This window comes from Lithobates pipiens, unplaced genomic scaffold, assembly GCF_037356315.1.
Source record: "Lithobates pipiens isolate NorthernLeopardFrog02 unplaced genomic scaffold, aLitPip1_a1.2 Scaffold_19, whole genome shotgun sequence".
NCBI classification, from domain to species: Eukaryota; Metazoa; Chordata; class Amphibia; order Anura; family Ranidae; genus Lithobates; species Lithobates pipiens.
This window is the reverse complement of record NW_027507764.1, coordinates 421,242,316-421,262,049: the sequence shown is the minus strand read 5'-3', so window position 1 is coordinate 421,262,049 and position 19,734 is coordinate 421,242,316. Positions and strand designations below refer to the sequence as shown.

Below are 19,734 nucleotides of genomic sequence, written 5' to 3'. Positions count from 1 at the left end.
CAGCATGAACGGCCTTGTTTAAGGTCATGCTACAGCATCTCAATTGGCTTGAAGGCCGGACTTTAACTAGACCACTCCAAAACCTTAATCTTGTTTTTTGAGCCATTCAAAGGTGGACTTTGTGGTGTGTTTCAGATCATTGATCTGCTGCATAACCCAAATGCAGCACAATAATACACAAACACTTTCCCTCACAACCGTGTATCACCACTGCACGAAATATTATGAAAATAAACCCCTAAATTTCAGCCGCTACTATAAACAAATTCAATAATATAAAAAAACATTTTTCCTTCGCCAATTGTGGAAAAAAAGCAGCGCTCAAAAGTGTAACTCTGTAAGTGCCCACACGCTGTTATATACTAAAAATTACTAAATAACCATTATCCATTACCTAGTGCACTAGGAAAACAAATAGCTAAATTATACCAAGGTTTTAGACATTCAGTGTAGTGAATTGTGAAAACACATGTATAAAGTAGCAACCTTATATAAATAATCCCCCAAAAAATGTAAAAAAAATCAAATAGTGTAGTGTCCATCCACCATCAACCAAAGTCCATCAGAGTGAATCTCTTTCAATGAAGTCTACATGTGATGGTCAAAAAAAAAAAAAAAAAAAAAAAAAAAAAACACAAATAAAAAGTGATGACCAGTGCCTCTTAATTAAACAAATCTTGCAGGCGTATTCCTCCACCACACCTCGGTGTCCGTGACTCCCCCTCCCATGAAAAAGTCTGTTTATGACGAAACATGTCGGGGCGTGGCTACTTGGCGAACATTTGAAGCAGGCACAGGACGCTGAAACACCTTAGAGTGATCGGTGGATTGGGGGAGCGGAGCCAAGGAGGAATACGGGGCGGCGAATACTCCAGTCTGCCGAGTGCATAGTGAGAGTGGAGACAAGGAGGGGTGAGAAAGAGTTTAACAATCTCGCATATCCTGGGTCCGCCGTGACCATCCATGCTCCAGTATACAGATTTTAACGTTTGATGTGAAGTTTATCCTTTGGCGTGCTATTAGAGTTTTACATGTGAGTGCATTGAAGTGAGATTTTCTATGTGTGATTAAAAGGTTTTAAACTTTATTACTCTATTGGAGGCAATCTCTTTTTTATTGCATGGATGCGTTTATGTGAATTGCCAAGAAAATCACTTCGATTGTCTGAACTGCAAGCTTGGGGATCTCCCATTTAACTCCTGGAAAGAGGGTAAAAATGTTTTTAGCCAAACACGCAAGTGTGAGGCTTTTCAGCTGGTGAGTTCAATCACATAGGGGGAGTCACGGACACCGAGGTGTGGTGGAAGAATACGCCTGCAAGATTTGTTTAATTAAGAGGCACTGGTCACTTTTTATTTATTTCTTTTTGACCATCACATATAGACTTCATTGAAAGAGATTCACTCTGATGGACTTTGGTTGATGGTGGATGGACACTACACAAATTTTTTGGGGGGAATTATTTATACAAGGTTGCTACTTTATACATGTGTTCACTACACTGAATGTCTAATACCTTGGTATAATTTAGCTGTTTTCCTAGTGCACTAGGTAATGGGTAATGGTTATTTAGTAATTTTTAGTATATAACAGCGTGTGGCACTTATAGAGTTACACTTTTGAGCGCTGCTTTTTTTCCCCCCACAATTGGGGAAGGAAAAACGTTTTTTTTATAACCCAAATGCGTTTGAGGTCCCAAACTGATGGCTGGACATTCTCCTTCAGGATTTTCTGGTAGAGCACAGAATAAATGGTTCCATCAATTATGGCAAGTCATCCAGTTCCTGAAGCTGCAAAGCAGCCCAAGACCACCACATCACCACCACTGTTGGTATGATGTTCTTTTTTAAAATGCCTTTAGTTTTATGCCAGATGTAATGGGACACACACCTTCCAAAAAGTTTAACTTGTCGCATCAGTCCACAAAATATTTGCCTAAAGGTTTTGGGGATAATCAAGATGTTTTTTGGCAAATGTGAGATGAGCCTTTGTATTCTTTTTGGTCAGCAGTGGCTTTCACCTTGGAACTCTGATGGATGCCATTTTTTCCCAGTTGCTTTCTTTTTGTTGAATCATGAACACTGACCTCAACTGAGGAAAGTGAGGCCTGCTGTTCTTTAGATGTTCTGTGTTCTTTTATGACCTCCCAGATGAGTCATAGTTGTGCGCCTGGAGTAATTTTGGTAGGCTGGCCACTCCTGGGAAGGTTCACCAGTGTTCTAAGTTCTCTCATTTGTGGATAATAGCCCTCACCGTGGTCCGCTGGTGTCCCAAAGCCTTAGAAATGGCTTTGTAACCCTTTCCAGACTCGTCAATTACTTTATTTCTCATCTGTTTTTTTATTATTATACAGGATTTATATAGTGCTAACAGTTTGCACAGAGCTTTACAACTTGAATTTCTTTAGATTGTGGAATGAAGTATTACTTTTGAGATCTTTTTGTGTCTTTCACTGGTTCAGACAGATTCTATTTAAGGGATATCTTGATTCAACGGGTCTGGCAGTAATCAGGCCTGGGTGTGGCAAGTGAAATTTAACTCAGCTTTCCAAAAAATGTGTTTAATCACAGTTCGTTGATGATTAAGCAAGAGGGGTGGGGCAATTACTTTTTCACATAGGGCCAGGCAGGTTTGATCAGCTTTTTTCCCCTTAATAGCAGTTCTGCCCATAAGTGCATGCCTGCTAAAATACATGCATATGTAAAGCTCACCATAAGCTTTACAATCTGACTGTACAATTCTTGTAAAATTTCACTTAGATTATCCATAGCTATGTAATATGAGGACCTTCCTGAACTATCCGTTTACTATGTATCCAATCAGGCAGGTCCCTGCACTACAGTCAGATTGTAACATGCTTGGTAATTCCGTTTCGGCATCCTAGTGGTATCCCTGAGGGGACCAAGTATATGCAGCACTTAATCCCATTGCAAAGGTCAGTTCATTTCCCATCCTTCCCTGATTTGAGGGATGAATTCTTGGTGCTGGAACAAAAATTATTCCTCAGATCAGTCAGATGAAGTAGCTAGGAGACTTGGCGGCCGGAGGGCTGTTTAGGTGTAATTTTGTAGGAACGTTATTAGTAAATTACAGATTTTCAAAAGAAATCTCACACACATTTTTTAGGTTTCACTGGAGCATAACCTATACATTCATATCTTTGTTGATGTGTCCATTGCTGAGCTTTAAAAGAAAACTATTCAAATCAGAATGGGGTTTCCAGCATAATTATGCTGAATAAAGAACAGCAGGTGCCATCTAAAATATTTCCAGTATGTATGTACTGGAGACAGCCTTAAGCAATGCCAGTAGATGACATTGTGGCTGTAGAAATAAGATAATTATTCAGTTATTCACTTACAGATTCCTCGAGACCAATTGTTTCGGCAACAACAGCTGCCAAGTTGAAGAGTGGTTTCTCTGATGAAAAATCGGCAACTTCATGTTTGGCTGTTTAAAATAAAACCATACTGAAAATTAGCAAGAATGTTTGCTCTGTTAGCTCAATAGGTTAAACAAAGTTAAATGTTATCATATACCAGTATTTATCGGCGTCTAACGCGCAGCTTTTCCCCCCTTAAAATCAGGGGAAAATCGTGGGTGCGTGTTATACGCCGATCTCTCGCCGATCTCTGCCGATTGTGAGCGGAGGAGCGAGCCGCCGAGTGTACTCGGCTAGACTCGGCTCCGCTCACAGTCACGCCCAGTTCCGCCCTATGATGGACACAGGGACTGGGCATGACTGTGAGCAGAGCAAAGTCCAGCCGAGTCCACTCAACTATGATCTCAGCGGCTTGCTCTTCCGCTCACAATCAGAGGAGATCGGCGAGAGATGCTGAGATAAACAGAACATCTGGCTCTGTATCTCGGCGGTGACATTTTTAAACTGGAAAGCGGCAATGACACTGGGGCAAGGCTACACTGACAAGTCTGCAAATGACACTGGAGGCAAGGCTACACTGACAAGTCTGCAAATGACACTGGTGCAATGACAAGGGTGCAATGACACTGGGGCAAGGCTACACTGACAAGTCTGCAAATGACACTGGAGGCAAGGCTACACTGACAAGTCTGCAAATGACACTGGAGGCAAGGCTACACTGACAAGTCTGCAAATGACACTGGAGGCAAGGCTACACTGAGAAGTCTGCAAATGACACTGGTGCAATGACACTGGGGCAAGGCTACACCGACAAGTCTGCAAATGACACTGGTGCAATGACAAGGGTGCAATGACACTGGGGCAAGGCTACACTGACAAGTCTGCAAATGACACTGGAGGCAAGGCTACACTGATAAGTCTGCAAATGGCACTGGTGCAATGACAAGGGTGCAATGACACTGGGGCAAGGCTACACTGACAAGTCTGCAAATGACACTGGAGGCAAGGCTACACTGACAAGTCTGCAAATGACACTGGAGGCAAGGCTACACTGACAAGTCTGCAAATGGCACTGGTGCAATGACAAGGGTGCAATGACACTGGGGCAAGGCTACACTGACAAGTCTGCAAATGACACTGAAGGCAAGGCTACACTGACAAGTCTGCAAATGACACTGGAGGCAAGGCTACACTGACAAGTCTGAAAATGACACTGGTGCAATGACAAGGGTGCAATGACACTGGGGCAAGGCTACACTGACAAGTCTGCAAATGACACTGGAGGCAAGGCTACACTGACAAGTCTGCAAATGGCACTGGTGCAATGACAAGGGTGCAATGACACTGGGGCAAGGCTACACTGACAAGTCTGCAAATGACACTGGAGGCAAGGCTACACTGACAAGTCTGCAAATGACACTGGAGGCAAGGCTACACTGACAAGTCTGCAAATGACACTGGTGCAATGACACTGGGGCAAGGCTACACCGACAAGTCTGCAAATGACACTGGTGCAATGACAAGGGTGCAATGGCACTGGGGCAAGGCTAAACTGACAAGTTTGCAAATGACACTGGAGGCAAGGATACACTGACAAGTCTGCAAATGACAATGGGTCAAGGCTACACTGACAAGTCTGCAAACGACACTGGGGCAAGGCTGCAATGGCACGGCTACATTGGCAATGACAAGGCTGCAAATGACACTGGACAAGGCTGCAGATGGACACTGATAAGGCTGCATTGATGAGCATCTAAATGTAAGTTTTATTTTCCTTAAAATTCCCTCCTAAACTTGGGGTGCATGTTATACGCCAAGTGTGTTATACACCGATAAATACGCTATGTGTGTGGTTATTTCAAATTCTAAGATTATCTTATTATAAGATACATAGTACAATGAGTGAAAGTGAATAAATATTATCCAAAAGACCGTGTACCACAAAGAATTCCTCATGTCTAAACCAAACCAATCTATAAACAAGTTTTGTGATTCAAATTAAAGTGATTTTCCATTTATTAAACAGTGTCCATCCATTTTGTGCAAAAACAAAATGTTCATACATCCTCAAAAAGGTCCCAGATCTGGACAGTTTTTAAATTATAGTGCCTCCTTTGTATTCCTTTGCAAATATTTATGGTACACTGTTTTTTGGATAATCTATTTTGAGTGTGGCCCTTTTTTCCTATATAAAACAGATATAAAAAAAAGAGACAGTATTTTCTACTTTCGGTTATAAAACATCCAATAAACTCAATCTTTCTTCATAAATTTAGGCCGAAATACCATGTTTAGTGTGAAAGTTATAGTTTCTACAAACTATAATATATATATATATTTGAAAATTGATCAATCCTGATAACTGACAGCCTAGCTAATTTCCTTCGACCCTTAACCCCTTCCCACCACCACCTCCCAACCCTTTAAGAACTTCTAGATGTAGGCACTGTGACTGGCTGTGATAGCAGTCACATGATCTTCCCGCCAACTGCGTGCATATATGCGACCTCTCAGTGGGTGGGCTTTAATGCCATGAGGCCTCATATATGCTGCCCTATGTAAACACAAGACATACACTCTGGAGCTTTCTGGTCTCCGCCAGTGACTGTGCTGGGAGCACGCAGGGCTCAGAAGTTTTGGGTTTACATAGGCCGAATATATGCAGCCCTATCGCCGTTAAAGGCCACCCGCCAAGAGGCCACATATATGCGTGCAGCTGGCAGGAAGAGGCCAAAATGCCAGGACAATACAAATACCCCCCAAAATGACCCCTTTTTGGAAAGTAGACAGTCTGAGGTATTTAATAAGAGGCATTGTGAGTTTTTTGAAGTTGTAATTTTTTTTTCACAATTTATTTGAAAATTAAGAAATTAAATAGAATTCTTTTTTCCCACAGCATCATCATATGACTGGTGTGTCAGTGATAAGGGATACGGATGGGTGCCATTATTAATACAATTTTAACTTTTTTTTTTTTTTCCTTACATACATGCATCAGGATAATTCAGTGTCACCATAGTGACACTGTACTACTCTGGGAGAGGGTGATCAGGTATTTTTTATTTTTTTGGATTGCAGTTACAGTGATGATCACTACGAGCAATGTTTTGAACTGTCATGAATAGGTTACATTAATAATGGCTGTGATTACCCCACAACTATCACATGGTACAGGATGCTGTGAACTGGCCCAGGTACCATGTGATAGCTGTGGGCCAATCACAGCATCACTATAGGAATCACAGTTCTGAATGAAATTAATTAAAAAACAGCTTTGTTGACACTGTGATCATGTGGTCACGTACCAATCACATGATCTCCTGGCCACTCAAAGCAGCCGGGTAGCAGGAGCCGCAATCTGCTGTGTCCGGTGGAGAATGCATCAAGATGAAAAAGTGTTCCAATCTAGTTACAACTGAGAATGCAGATCGGCCTGCACAGTACAGTACAGACAGGGTTAAATATGGCAAAGCACAGCTGCCCAGCCCCCTCATCTAAAAAGGTCATGGTGCATTTTTATTTATTTTTTATGTTTTGCTATGTGAATGGGACACGCAACAAATATAAAATAGGCATCCTAATTTGGCTGCAAAAAGGAACCACACTTTAGACTTTCCTATGCTATCTAAAAATGTTAAAAGTTGTTGCTGTTGGGGCGTGGCTATACAGCAACTGGATGTGAGGGCCAGCACTTCACTGGAAATTATATATCAGGTAAGGGTAAAATACTCTGGGCAGAAGCTCTCTGGTGTTTGCACACTTGTTATGCTGGCTTGTTGACTGGTCTTGATGGGATGGATTGATATGTTTTGCGATTTTACATATTTTGGGAGCAGTTTTTTTTTTTTTTTTTTTTTTTAAAACAAGTGTTTTACATTTTACACTATTGGAGCCTGTCTCTTCAATATTCCATCTGGGGGAGCCATATTTGTGGAGCATATTTCAAGCTGAAGAACCAGGGGGCACAAAGTGATCTGCCATTTATCTATAAAACACAGCATATCAATCTTTTACTAGAGAGGCATGGCTGTCTGGTAAGTCTCAGCCTGTGGCAAAAAAGGTGTGGGCACTGCAGTAATACACTTGACGTTCATTTTCTTTTATTTCACTTTACGGGAATTTTGGAGGACTGTTTGCATTGAATTGTGATTTTCACCACATACAAGCACTGAGTGTTATATATTTTATTTAGCAAATTTTCTATTATGATGTTCACAGCACTACTTTTTTTTATTTTGAAAAGGTACACTAACTCTCCGAAAGGCTAAGATAACCGTAAAAAGTTTTAAAGACCTTTACATGACACACTGAAATTTAATATTCTGTTGCATACTTACAGGGAACTGGAGACACCTTTAATGCACAGGTATCAGCTACCAAGACAGTCTCTGCTTGCCTGTTATTTACTTGTGTGGAGGTAAATATCCTTGCTGTAGAACCTGCAGAAAAAGAACAGGGCACAGAAAAGTTTTATCCATATGCAGTGTTCCATTTACAGATAACATTTAAGGCTAGAAAATAAACTGGCATACAATATTACAAGGCATTTACGATCTCTGCACAGCTATTGTAGCATTATCACCTTCACAAATACATTTTAAGCTATAAAGGGAGCAGTGTTGGCAAGTTGTTGTTTCTTTGGACACCAGGGGGTATCAAAGCAGATCAAGTGTATCCAGAACAAAAAATAAAAAATAAAATTTAAAGACACTAAAGCACAACTCCAGCCAAAAGTAAAATATATAGCTGAAATACAAACATGAGACTACATGACTGAACTAAAGGTTGCTTTTTAACATATAAGTCATATAGAGCTCCGATTTGATTTGGTTTTGCTGGGGTAGACCTCTTTCAGACTTATTGCAAGCTGTGAAAATATCCAAAAGGGACAAAAAGTAACCTCGCAAATTTCTAACCCCTGATCACTTTAAGCACTTCAGCCCCGGAGGATTTGGCTGCTCAATGACCAGAGCACTTTTTACAATTTGGCACTGCGCTGTTTTAACTGGTAATTGTGTGGTCATGCAATGCTGTAAACCCAAGCAAAAATTGTGTCCTTTTTTTCCCACAAATAGAGCTTTCTTTTGATGGCATTTGAATGCCTCTGCGATTTTTATTTTTTGCGATATAAAAAAACTGAAAAAAGACTGACTTTTTTTTGTTATATAAAAAATTTTTCAATAAACTCAATTTTAGTCATACATTTAGGCCAAAATGTATTCAGTCACATGTCTTTGGTAAAAAAAAAAAAAAATAAGTCAATAAGCGTATAATTATTGGCTTGCACAAAAGTTATAGCGTCTACAAACTAGGGTACATTTTCTGGAATTAACGCAGCTTTTACTTTATGACTGCCTATTTAATTTCTTGAGGCAGGGCAGTACAAACCCCCCCAAATGACTCCATTTTGGAAAATAGACAACACAAGAAAATTGCTGAGAGGCATGTTGAGCCTATTGAATATTTCATTTTTTTTGTCACAAGTGACTGAAAAATGAAAAAAAAAAAAAAAAAAAATTACACAAAGTTGTCACTAAGATATACGATATCTATGATATATTTCTCACACGTGCCATGGTTATGAGAGGCATGTTGAGTCCATGGAATATGTTCTATTTTGTGGGAAAATGACACATTGAATTTTTTTGGTACAAAGTTGTCACTAAATGATCTACATGTGTGAGACTTTTTAGGAGCCTAGCCACGTGCAGGACCCCAAAAACCAAGCACCTCCTTCAGGCTTTCTAAGGGAGTAAAATGGTGATTTCCCTTCCTCACTACCTATTCACAGTTTCGGAGGCCATGAAATAACAAGATAGCGCAAACCCCAAATTACCATATTTCGGAAAGACGACGCTACTACGAGCTATTTGCTGAGAGGCATGTTGAGTATTTTGCAGATCTCACTTTGTCAAAGATTTGAAAATTGAAAAAAAAAATGTTTTTTTCTTTTCTGTCTTTGTTTTCAAAAATAAATGAGATCTGAAAAATACTCACCATGCTTCTTAGCAAATACCTTGGGGTGATAGGTAGCAAACACCTTGAACTGATTGATAGGTAGCGAAGAGTAAAATCACAATTTTAAGCCTTTAGAAAGCCTGAAGGCAGTGCTTGGTTTTTGGGGTCCTGTACACGGCTAGGCTCCCAAAAAGTCTCACACATATGGTATCCCCATACTCAGAAGCAGCAGAATGTATTTTGGGGTGTAATTCCACATATAACCATGCCATGTTTGAGCAATATATCATTCAGTGCCGATTTTATATATATATATATATAAGGATTTTTGTACTCACCGTAAAATCCTTTTCTCGGGAGTTCACTGACTGACACAGCTCCTTTATTCTTGGCCATCGGGTTGTTACGCCACCAGGAGAGGACTAGGCAGAACAGGTTAACATGTACAAAAAACAGAACTTTCTAGTTCCGCCCAAGGGCCAGTCCCTTCAGTAACAACCCCCCGGCCTGCTTCCTGCAGCCTCAGTACGCCAACAAGCAGTATAACGTAATCAATAGGCGGGAAGGGTGCTGTTTCAGTCAGTGAACTCCAGAGAAAAAGATTTTACGGCGAGTACAAAAATCCTATTTTCTCTTACGTTCACTGACTGACACAGCTCCTTTATTCTTGGCCATCGAGCTGTCCCCAAGCAGTGTCATAATGAGGGGTGGGAAACAGCATAAAAGAACTTCACCCACAACCAGAAGTGCTCCATAACAAGGGAGTCACATCCTTATCTAACCGCATCAGAACTTGCGGTAACAATGCAACAGTGCATTTTACTCAAAAGGTAACTGTATTTTCTTATCAAAAAACAGAAAAAACAAGTGCAATTGCAACATTACACTGCTGCCTGCAAAACTTTGCGGCCAAAACAGGCATCAGCCGATGTGCTTACATCCACCTTGTAGAATTTTGTAAAAGTGTGAACGGACGACCAAGTTGCCGCCGTACACACTTGAGTGACTGACGCTTGATGTCGGAAAGCCCAAGAGGTTCCAATTGTCCTGGTGGAATGTGCTGTGAAAGGAAAGGAGGGCACCTGGCCCTTCAAGGCGTAGGCCTGTACCACAATCTGTCTGCTCCACCTGGAAATGGTGGCCGACGAGACCGCCATACCTTTTTTCGGACCAGCTACCGAAACGAACAAAGAGTCTGACTTCCAAAAGGGAACCGTGGCAGACAGATATACCCTTAGAGCCCGGACCACGTCCAGGGAATGGAGGTAGGATGTGTCGGTTTAGGACACAGAGATGGTAACACAATGTCTTCATTGATGTGGAACGCCGAAACCACCTTCGGCAGAAAAGAAGGTTGCGGATGCAACACCACCTTATCCTTATGGATAACCAGATACAGCAACTTGCAGGACAAGGCCGCCAGTTCCAAAACCCTCCTGGCCGATGTAATGGCCACTAGAAAGACCACTTTCTGGGAAGGAGTCAACCAGGGAATTTCTCTGATATTCTCAAACAGCGGTTTCTGAAGCACCGATAACACCAAGTTTCAGATCCCACAGGGGTAACGGCGGACGCACCGGAGGAACTACATGTCGGACCCCCTGAACAAAGGTGCTCACTAGAGTGAGACGCCAGGGGTCGCTGAAAAAAAAAAAAAAAAAAAAGACAGGCTGATATTTGTCCTTTAATGGTGCTTGAAGCCAACTTCTGGTCTACTCCTTGCTGTAGAAACAGCAGGATCCTGGAAATGGATTATGTGCACGGACACTATCCTTTCTCTTCACACATAGAGATGTATGCCTTCCAGGTACGATGATATATCTTCCGAGCTCTCAACATAGTTGAAATCACAGAGTCCGATAGGCTCCGGTTCCTTAGCACCTGGCTCTCAACAGCCATGCCATTAAAACCATTATACACAAGTAAATGCGCAAAAACAGGGTCAAAGATTTTCCCAATGTCCACCAGTCTCTCACCAATTGAAACCAAAAATCCAATTAAATGAATGAGAGTCCATATTATGTAAAGATCCGTATGGTTATAAATATAAAAGCTACTGTCCAGTAGAACAAAGGAAAGCATTTAAAACCAGGAGCTCCATATCCAGGGCTGCCATCAGTGAAGGACAGAAACCGTGTTCCAAAGTCTGTGAAAAAAAGCAAAGGAAGAGGCGCCTCTGGGTGTAGAGATAACATACACTTTAATTAAAAAAACTTATTTAATACAGGCAACTCACATTTTGGATGTGGTCTATGAGCATTCAGTCACTTTAAAAGCTGAGCTTGATGGACTACTAGATGACCACATCCATGCTCAGCTTTTAAAGTGACTGAATGCTCATAGACCACATCCAAAATGTGAGTTGCCTGTATTAAATACGTTTTTTTAATTAAAGTGTATGTTATCTCTACACCCAGAGGCGCCTCTTCCTTTGCTTTTATGCCATTAAAACCAGCAATGGTAAAGCAGGATGCAGAATCGGACCTTGAGACAGAAGGTCTTCTCGCATCGGTAGTCGCCAGGGAGCATCCGTAACCAGGCGTACTAGGTCGACGTACTAGGGGCGCTAAGGCCAATCTGGGGCAATCAGAATTACTGGAATCCCCCTCAGCCTCACACTATGCAAAGCTTTAGCGGAAGAAAGGCATAGATCAGTCGGTAATGACCCCACGGAGCCACCAGCACATCTGACGCGTCTGCCCAAGGATCTCTTGTCCTGGATACAAATCTCGGCACCTTCCAATTGAGACGGGAGGCCAGGAGATCCACGTCTGGTGTGCCCCATCGCAGGCACAGTAGCCTGAACACCTCCGGATGCAGCACCCGTTCTTCTGGGTCCAGCATCTAGCGACTTAGGTAGTTTGCCTGCCAGTTCTCCACTCCCGGGATGTAAATGGCCAATAGGGCCAGTACATGTTGCTCTGCCCACTGAAGGATGTGAGCGACCTCCCGTGCTGCAGCCAAGCTTCTTGTTCCTCCTTGATGATTGACATATGCCACCGCCGTGGCATTGTCTGACTGGATCCTGATCAGATGCCCTTGAAGTCTCATTGACCATGTGGAGAGGCATAGCCTAGTTCGAGCACATTGATCTGCAACTTGGATCCCTCCCTCGACTAGAGGTCCTGGGTGGACTGTACCCCCAGTACTCCACCCCAGCCGGTCAGGCTGGAGTCCGTTGTGATCACTGTCCAATTTAGAGGTAGGAACGACTTCCTGGACCAAAGCGCCAGGGATCTCAGCCACCAGAGCAGGGAGTCCCTGACTGACTGGATCACCTGAATCTGCCGATCCAGGGATAACAGATTTGTGCAATTTCGTCAAGATCTCCTTCTGCAAGACTCTGATATGAAACTGGGCATACGGCACTCCCTCGAAGGAGGCCACCATGAGCCCCAGGACTCGCATGCAGAAGCGTAGAGATGACCACCTGCGGTTCAACAGTTTTACCGCGGCTCTGAGAGTCTGCAACTTGTCTGAAGGGAGAAACACTCTCACATCCATGGAGTCCAGCAGTAAGCCTAGGCACTCCAAACGCTGAGTCGGTATAAGCACCGACTTTTTTAGGTTCAACAGCCACCCAAAATCCTGCAGGGTTTGCATGGTGATCGCCACATACTCCTTTAATTCTGAGGCGGAAGATGCTCTCAGGAGGAGATTGTCTAGGTAACCTACGATCGCGATCCCGCGTTGTCGAAGCAACGCCAAAACTGGAGCCAATACCTTGGTAAAGACTTGGGGGGCTGATGCCTAACCAAAAGGCAGAGCCACAAACTGGTAGTGGGCATCCCCAACTGCGGATCGCAGAAACCTCCGATGCCGGAGGCATATGGGTATGTGCAGGTACGCATCCTGGATGTCCAAAGACGCCAGGAAGTCCCCTTGATGGAGTGCAGCGACTACTGAGCGAACTGATTCCATTCGGAACCTCTGTACTTTCACAAAGCAATTGAGGGCTTTTAGGTCAAAGATTAGACATATTCCTTTTTGAGAACTACAGATTGGAATAGAACCCCTGGAACCTTTCCGTCTCCGGAACAGGTACCATCACCCTGCAACTTAGCAGGTCCCTTACCATCCCTAATAAAGCCTCCCAGCGAGCCAGGAGTAAGGGTATGCTGGAAGGGAAGAATCTGTCTGGTGGGTAAGAGAGGAACTATCTTGTAGCCAGAGTAAATCAATTCGCAGACCCATTGATCGGACAGCCGAGAGGCCAACCAGGCTGCAAACTCCCAAAGGCAACCCCCCCACTCGTGAGACGGGCGGGGGCAAACCTTCATGCGGTAGCACTTTTGCTTGCAGGCTTGCGGGTCCAGGGACGCTTTTGTCCTTCAGAGGTTGTCCTGTCGGGTTGGGGACGTTTAGCCGAAGCCCCGGGCGGATGAAAAAGCAGTTTATGAGCAGAAAATGAGGGCCCTTAGTGGCTCCTTAGTCTTCCTGGTCTGTGGGAGTAAGGTACTCTTCCCACCTGTGGCATTCTTAATGATGCCATCCAAGGAGGCTCCAAAGAGCCATTCACCAAGGAAGGGTAGATCCGTCAAGGCTTTCTTAGATGCTTGGTCTGCAGACCAGCACTTTAGCCAAATCAGGCGCCTCAGCACCACTGCTGACACTGAAGCCCTGGATAACAGAGGGAGGGTATCCAGGGCCGCGTCACAAATGTACTTAAGGCCTTGCACTAACTGGTTTGCTAGTTCCACGCAGACAGGGGAAGCCTGTTACTCCCCCAATTCACGGTGCAACAGTTTTCCCCACTCAGCAAGTGTCCGAGACACAAGTGCGAAGGCCAGTACTGGTTGCTTCGCGGACCCCACAACAGTAAACAAGGAATGGGCCACTGCCTCAGCCTTCCTGTTACTTTATTTAACCTGGATACTGGGCGGTCCACGACCGGAGGAGCCGACCATTTTTTAAAGAAGGCTCTCCTCAAAGGGGTAACGCACCGCCATACTTTTTGGGACCGAAAAGTTCTGTTACAGTCTACCCCATTCCTTGTATATGAACTTATCTAAATAAGTCAGATACGGAAACACCTTAGGTGCATGGACTGGCTTACGGGACCCAAAAGGGACCGCTACATCAGCAGATGGATCTGCTGTATCCTGAATCTTCAGGGTATCACGCACAGCTGTGATAAGTGCGCCAACTAGCACTTTGTCGCGCGTGGACCCGGACGGGGACTCATCCTCACTGTCCAATCGGTCCTGGTCAGCGTCATCTGAAACAACAGAGCAGGGGCCACCAGTCTCAACGGGGCCCGAGTCTGTGTCAGAGCTCTCCTCTGGGGACGGGGAGGGGGGGGGGGGCAGGGGCCGCTTTTTACCACCTTTGTGTCAACGCACCGTTCCTCCTGGAAACGAACGTGTCAACAGAGCATCCAGAGGCACTGCACTGTTTGCAGACGAGCTGGTTGCAATTGCCTGGAGTTCGGGGGAAGAAACACCAGTTTCTGAAGCCATGCTGACCCACCCTGTCTGCCACCTGTTGGGGACTTAGGGCAGGTGTATAGTCCCACCCTCCTAGCTGCTGTAGGCAGGACTCACCACCCTGACCGAGTTCTGTGCCATTCAGCTAGTAGTGCCTGTGTCAGCTCCCAGGTGTCTGCGAGAAGAAACCGCACTGTTCTGAGTCTCAGGGACCAGTGCTGGGCATAAAAACTGAGTTGTGCTACAACAAAATGGCCGCCGAGCTTCCAGTATAAAGGACATAAATCACAGGGAAAACTGCAGCTGAACTACAGTAAAATGGTTCCTGACCAGGCTTCTTCCTGAGTCACAGCAAACATGGCCGCCAAACAACTGTACACAGAGAGGGACAATGAAAACAAAGAGAAAATGGCGACAGAACAGCACTATGGATATCAGCATGTGCAGACCTCCAGACACCCAGCGGGGAGACGACACCCAAGGGCACAGCCATCCAAGCGCAGCCCCCCAGGGGACCCCTATCTATATGGCGCACACACATCGCTCAGCAGCCCATGGCAGGGAGAGCTGTACTTACCATTCCGGACGAGCTGGGGACATTCCATCACAGACCCACTCCCGAAGAGTACCGGGTGGCTGCTGGCCACGGCACACTGTGACTCAGACATGAGTAGCCCGGTCATATGAGTGCCCCGAGCATTGCGCTCACCGGCTGCCCCTGGAGCCTGAGGGGCATGTCGTGGCCAACCCAACGCGTAGCTATGGTCTGCACATGCTCGCTGGCCAGGCTGGGGAGTCTACAAGGATAAGGGTATCCAGCCGGCTGTTTATAGTAGATCACAGGATCTTAATCTTGCGCAAAGGACAAAACTTCTGCAGAAAAATCCCTGGACCGATGGGCCGCAGGGTTCCTAGGCCCATCTCCTTCACTAGGCAGAAAAAAAACGAGTCTGCAGGAAGCAGGCTGGGGGGGTTATTACTGAAGGGACCACCCTTTGGGCGAAAACTAGAAAATTGTTATTTGTACATGTTAACATGTTCTGCCTAGTCATCTCCTGAAGGTGGCATAACAACCCGATGGTCAAGAATAAAGGAGCTGTGTCAGTCACTGAACGTAAAAGAAATCAAATTTTCCATGAACACAACTATGTCTCTTGCAAATAGCTTGGGGTGTCTACTTTCCAAAACAGGGTCTTTTGGGGGATTTTGTGCCATCTTGGCATTTTATGGCCTTCAAAACTGATAGGTAGTGAGGTGTGAAATCAAAAATTTACACCATTAGAAATCCTGAAGGTATCCCCGTACTCGGGAGAATCAGCTAAATGTATTTTGGGGTGTAATTCCAAAACTAACCATGCCATGTTTAAACAATGTATCATTTAGTGACAACTTTGTGTAAAAAAAAAAAAAAAAGTGTAATTTTCCCGAAACTTGTGGCAAAATATAAAATATTCCATGGACTCAATATGCCTATCAGCAAATAGCTTGGGGTGTCTACTTCCCAAGAAGGGGTCATTTGGGACTGTCCTGGCATTTTATGCACAACATTTAGAAGCTTATGTCACACATCACCCACTCTTCTAACCACTGGAAGACAAAGCCCTTTCTGACACTTTGTTTACATGAAAACGTTGTTTTTGCAAGAAAATTACGTTTAAATTTTAATGCACTAAAATGCACTAATTTTAATGTACTAACATATTAGTGGCAAATTGCCCCTCCACCCCTGCCCCCATGCTGGGATATATTTTTTTTGGTTGTTTTTAACTGTGATGGTGAAATCACCTTCTGGAGTCGCTGATTTACATATCGTGGGAGCAAACGTTGTTGCTGTCAAGATAAATAAAATCAGCGCTGCAGCTGAATAGCGTACCTGAAAACAATAAGACACAGTAAAGCATAAAATAATTACATACCTGAAAAGCAAACATGATAAAACATAGTAACAATAAAACATCACATTGTAGAATATACGGTAGTAAAAAAAAAAAAAAAAAGAGCAGAATAATAGAGGAGAGAGAGTGCAATAAATCAACTATTTTCGTTTTTATATATATATATATATATATATATATATATACACATATACACACACACACACACACACACACACACACACATATATATATATAAATATACATACACATACACACACATTTTCATTGTAGTGGTTGTAACGGTTTGGTTCCAGGTTCGGGTCTCTCAAAATGTGATGGCATCTTTGGAGACCCTGTGAAAGTGTGTCCTAGTCTGAGCAGTGCTGTACCCCACGCTAATACTCCACTAGTTCAAAAATATTCACCAATGCAAAGACCAGGATGGTCAGGACAGGAGGGACAATAATAGCAGGTGTCACGCCTATATCTGCGCTTTCAACAGACAACATTTTCCTTGGGTGGCTAGTTGGGTAGGGGTACCAGGGAAGACATACGGAAAATGTCTGTCATGCAGCTGGCTTACTGCATTTGGATTGGGGAGTTGGGCCACAGCACCATCTGGAAACAGAAGGGCTGTGATGATCTCTTCCTGGAATTTAAGGAAGGATCCAGTTCGTCCTGAAGCTCTGTATAGCACATAAGCATTCAGCAGAGCCAATTGGAATGAGTATAGACACTTTTGTACCAGCGTCTGGCCTTACGGGCAACTAGGTATGGCGCCAACTGGTCGTTGAGGTCCACCCCTCCTATATTAAGGTTATATTCGTGGACACAGAGAGGTTTCTCCACCAGTCATTGTAGGAATTTGGACCACCATGTCTGCGTGAAGGGAGGACAGAACGAAAAACATTCTGATTATCCCTCCACTTCACAATGAGCAAATTATTACACTTCAAGCAGGCTCTCTCCCCCAGCCTAAGACAGGAATCTACAAGCCGCTGGGGTAAGCCCCGGTGATTAGATCGCACAGTGCCACATGCACCAATTCTATGATCGAACAAGTGACTAAAAAGTGGCATGCTCGTGTAATGATTGTCCACATACAAGTGGTAGCCCTTTCCGAATAAGGGTGACACCAAGTCCAACACAATCTTACCAGCACTCCCTATGTAATCTGGGCAGTTCTCTAGCTCTATGTGACTATCTCTTCCCTCGTAAACAGTAAAACTATATGTATAGCCTGTGGTCCTGTCACAGAGCTTATACATCTTGACCCCATATCTGGCACACTTGCTAGGAAGATACTGTTTGAAAGACAGGCAGCCAGAAAACGTAATCAGGGACTTATCAATGCAGACAACTTGATTGGGAGTAAACAAGGCTGCAAACTGTTGGCTGAAGTGGTTTACGAGGGGCCGAATTTTGTAGAACCGATCGTATCCAGGGTTACTCTGAGGACAACAAGAGTTCATTATCACTGAAGTGCATGAACCGCAAGATCTGCTCATATTGTGCCCTGGCCATGGAGGCAGAGAACCTAGGCATATGGTGAACTGGGTCAGTGGACCAATATGACCACAACTCACTTTTTAGTTATGACCATGAAGAGGGATAGGCCCAGAAAGGTCTTAAATTTGGAAACTAATAGGTTTCCATTCTCTGGCAAGGGTCAAATGGGATTAGCAGCGATAAATTGACCAGCATACAATTGGCTTTGGTCCACAATAGATCAATAGGGATCGTCCATGAAAAAAACGAATAAAAATCAAGTGACATAAAATCAACGGTTTCCACCTGAATTCCGGGTTGACCGGTGAATGGGTGAAGTACGGGTGCTGCAGAAGTGGTGGGCTCCCAATTAGGATTGGCAAATGGCACTATGGGCTCAACAGGCCTGTCTGTCTTCTTGATGGCTGCGGGACACTAGTTTGTGCTAGCCACCTCACCAGCTTGAACTGCATTTATGGGACACGCCACGTCACCACGTGATACTGCAGTGCTGGTTTGACTACGACCAGAGTGTACTAGGCCGTTGGTGCTTGTCAGTTCACCAGAAGGATGAGCGAAACTAGTACTGGCTCTCTACTTCATACAAGAGCCCTGCGGTTCTTGCACCTCAACAACAGCAGAACAACGGGGTCAGGTATGCCTGACCTTGGCAGGGACCACAAATCCATCATCAGAGCCATTTGTCAGGATGCTGCTGCGGTCTACAGGATAATATTCTGAGCCTGAATGTGACAGATGGGCGACTTCCTCTTCACTATCCGTCATGCTCAGAAACGTGTAGGCCTCTTCACTAGTGTACCTTCAATTTGACATTTTGGCCTCTAAATTTACTGGTAAACTAGCGAGACTCACAGAAAAAGTACTCCCGTCAGCGACGGATTCAAACGCTACCAAAAAAACGGTTAGCACTCGCAGGGATAAGGCCTGACTCTGCGAAAGGCTGCAGTTATGCGTGTTGTGTTTTGTAAGTGACAGTGATCGATTTATACTGCACTTGGGTTGGCTAGGCGGAGGGGCTAAACGCAGGTGCTAGCAGGTTTCTGGGCTGATTCCGCTAACGCTGCGTTTTTGGGAACCTTAAACTACTGGGGATGCTAGTATAGATCTAATCAGATCAGAGATTGATCCGTTGAGATACTATACTACTAAGGGAGGTGTATGGTGCGTGCGTGGGTGCTAGCGCTACTGATTGATGCTAAAACTGATATCACCCGCCGGGCGATCAGGGGGTTAAATCTTTATTGGGTAACATACGGCGGGTGCCCGGACGCTATAAAAAACAAACTAACCAGCGTCACCCATAACACTAATACAGTGATCACTGGTCACAGGGGGTGAAAGGGTCAACTAGGGGCAATCAAGGGGTTAAAACCTTTATTAGATAATATATGGAGGCACCTGACACAAAAAAAAACTGACGGTGAAACTAACCAACTAACTGGCAAAGTAGCGTCACCCATGACACAAATACAGAAAAAAAAAATCTATTAGCGACACTGGTGACAGGCGGTGAAAGTGTTAACTGGGGGCAATCAAGGGGTTAAACCTTTATTAGGGGGGTACCCTAGACCTAACGGGGCCT

At 44.2% G+C, this 19,734-nt stretch overlaps 1 protein-coding gene across 4 annotated transcripts in view; it reads right to left on the bottom strand.

Annotated features, from left to right (window-relative positions):
• RBBP8 (RB binding protein 8, endonuclease) overlaps positions 1-19,734 on the bottom strand; it is a 150,167-nt gene that overhangs the window by 54,079 nt on the left and 76,354 nt on the right. For all 4 annotated transcript variants that reach the window (XM_077492565.1, XM_077492568.1, XM_077492566.1 and 1 more), the window contains exons 8-9: positions 7,720-7,821; positions 3,362-3,450 (exon numbers count right to left, since the gene is read on the bottom strand). In XM_077492565.1, the coding sequence (XP_077348691.1) occupies positions 3,362-3,450; positions 7,720-7,821 (191 nt within the window). The remainder of the gene's footprint in view (positions 1-3,361; positions 3,451-7,719; positions 7,822-19,734) is intronic.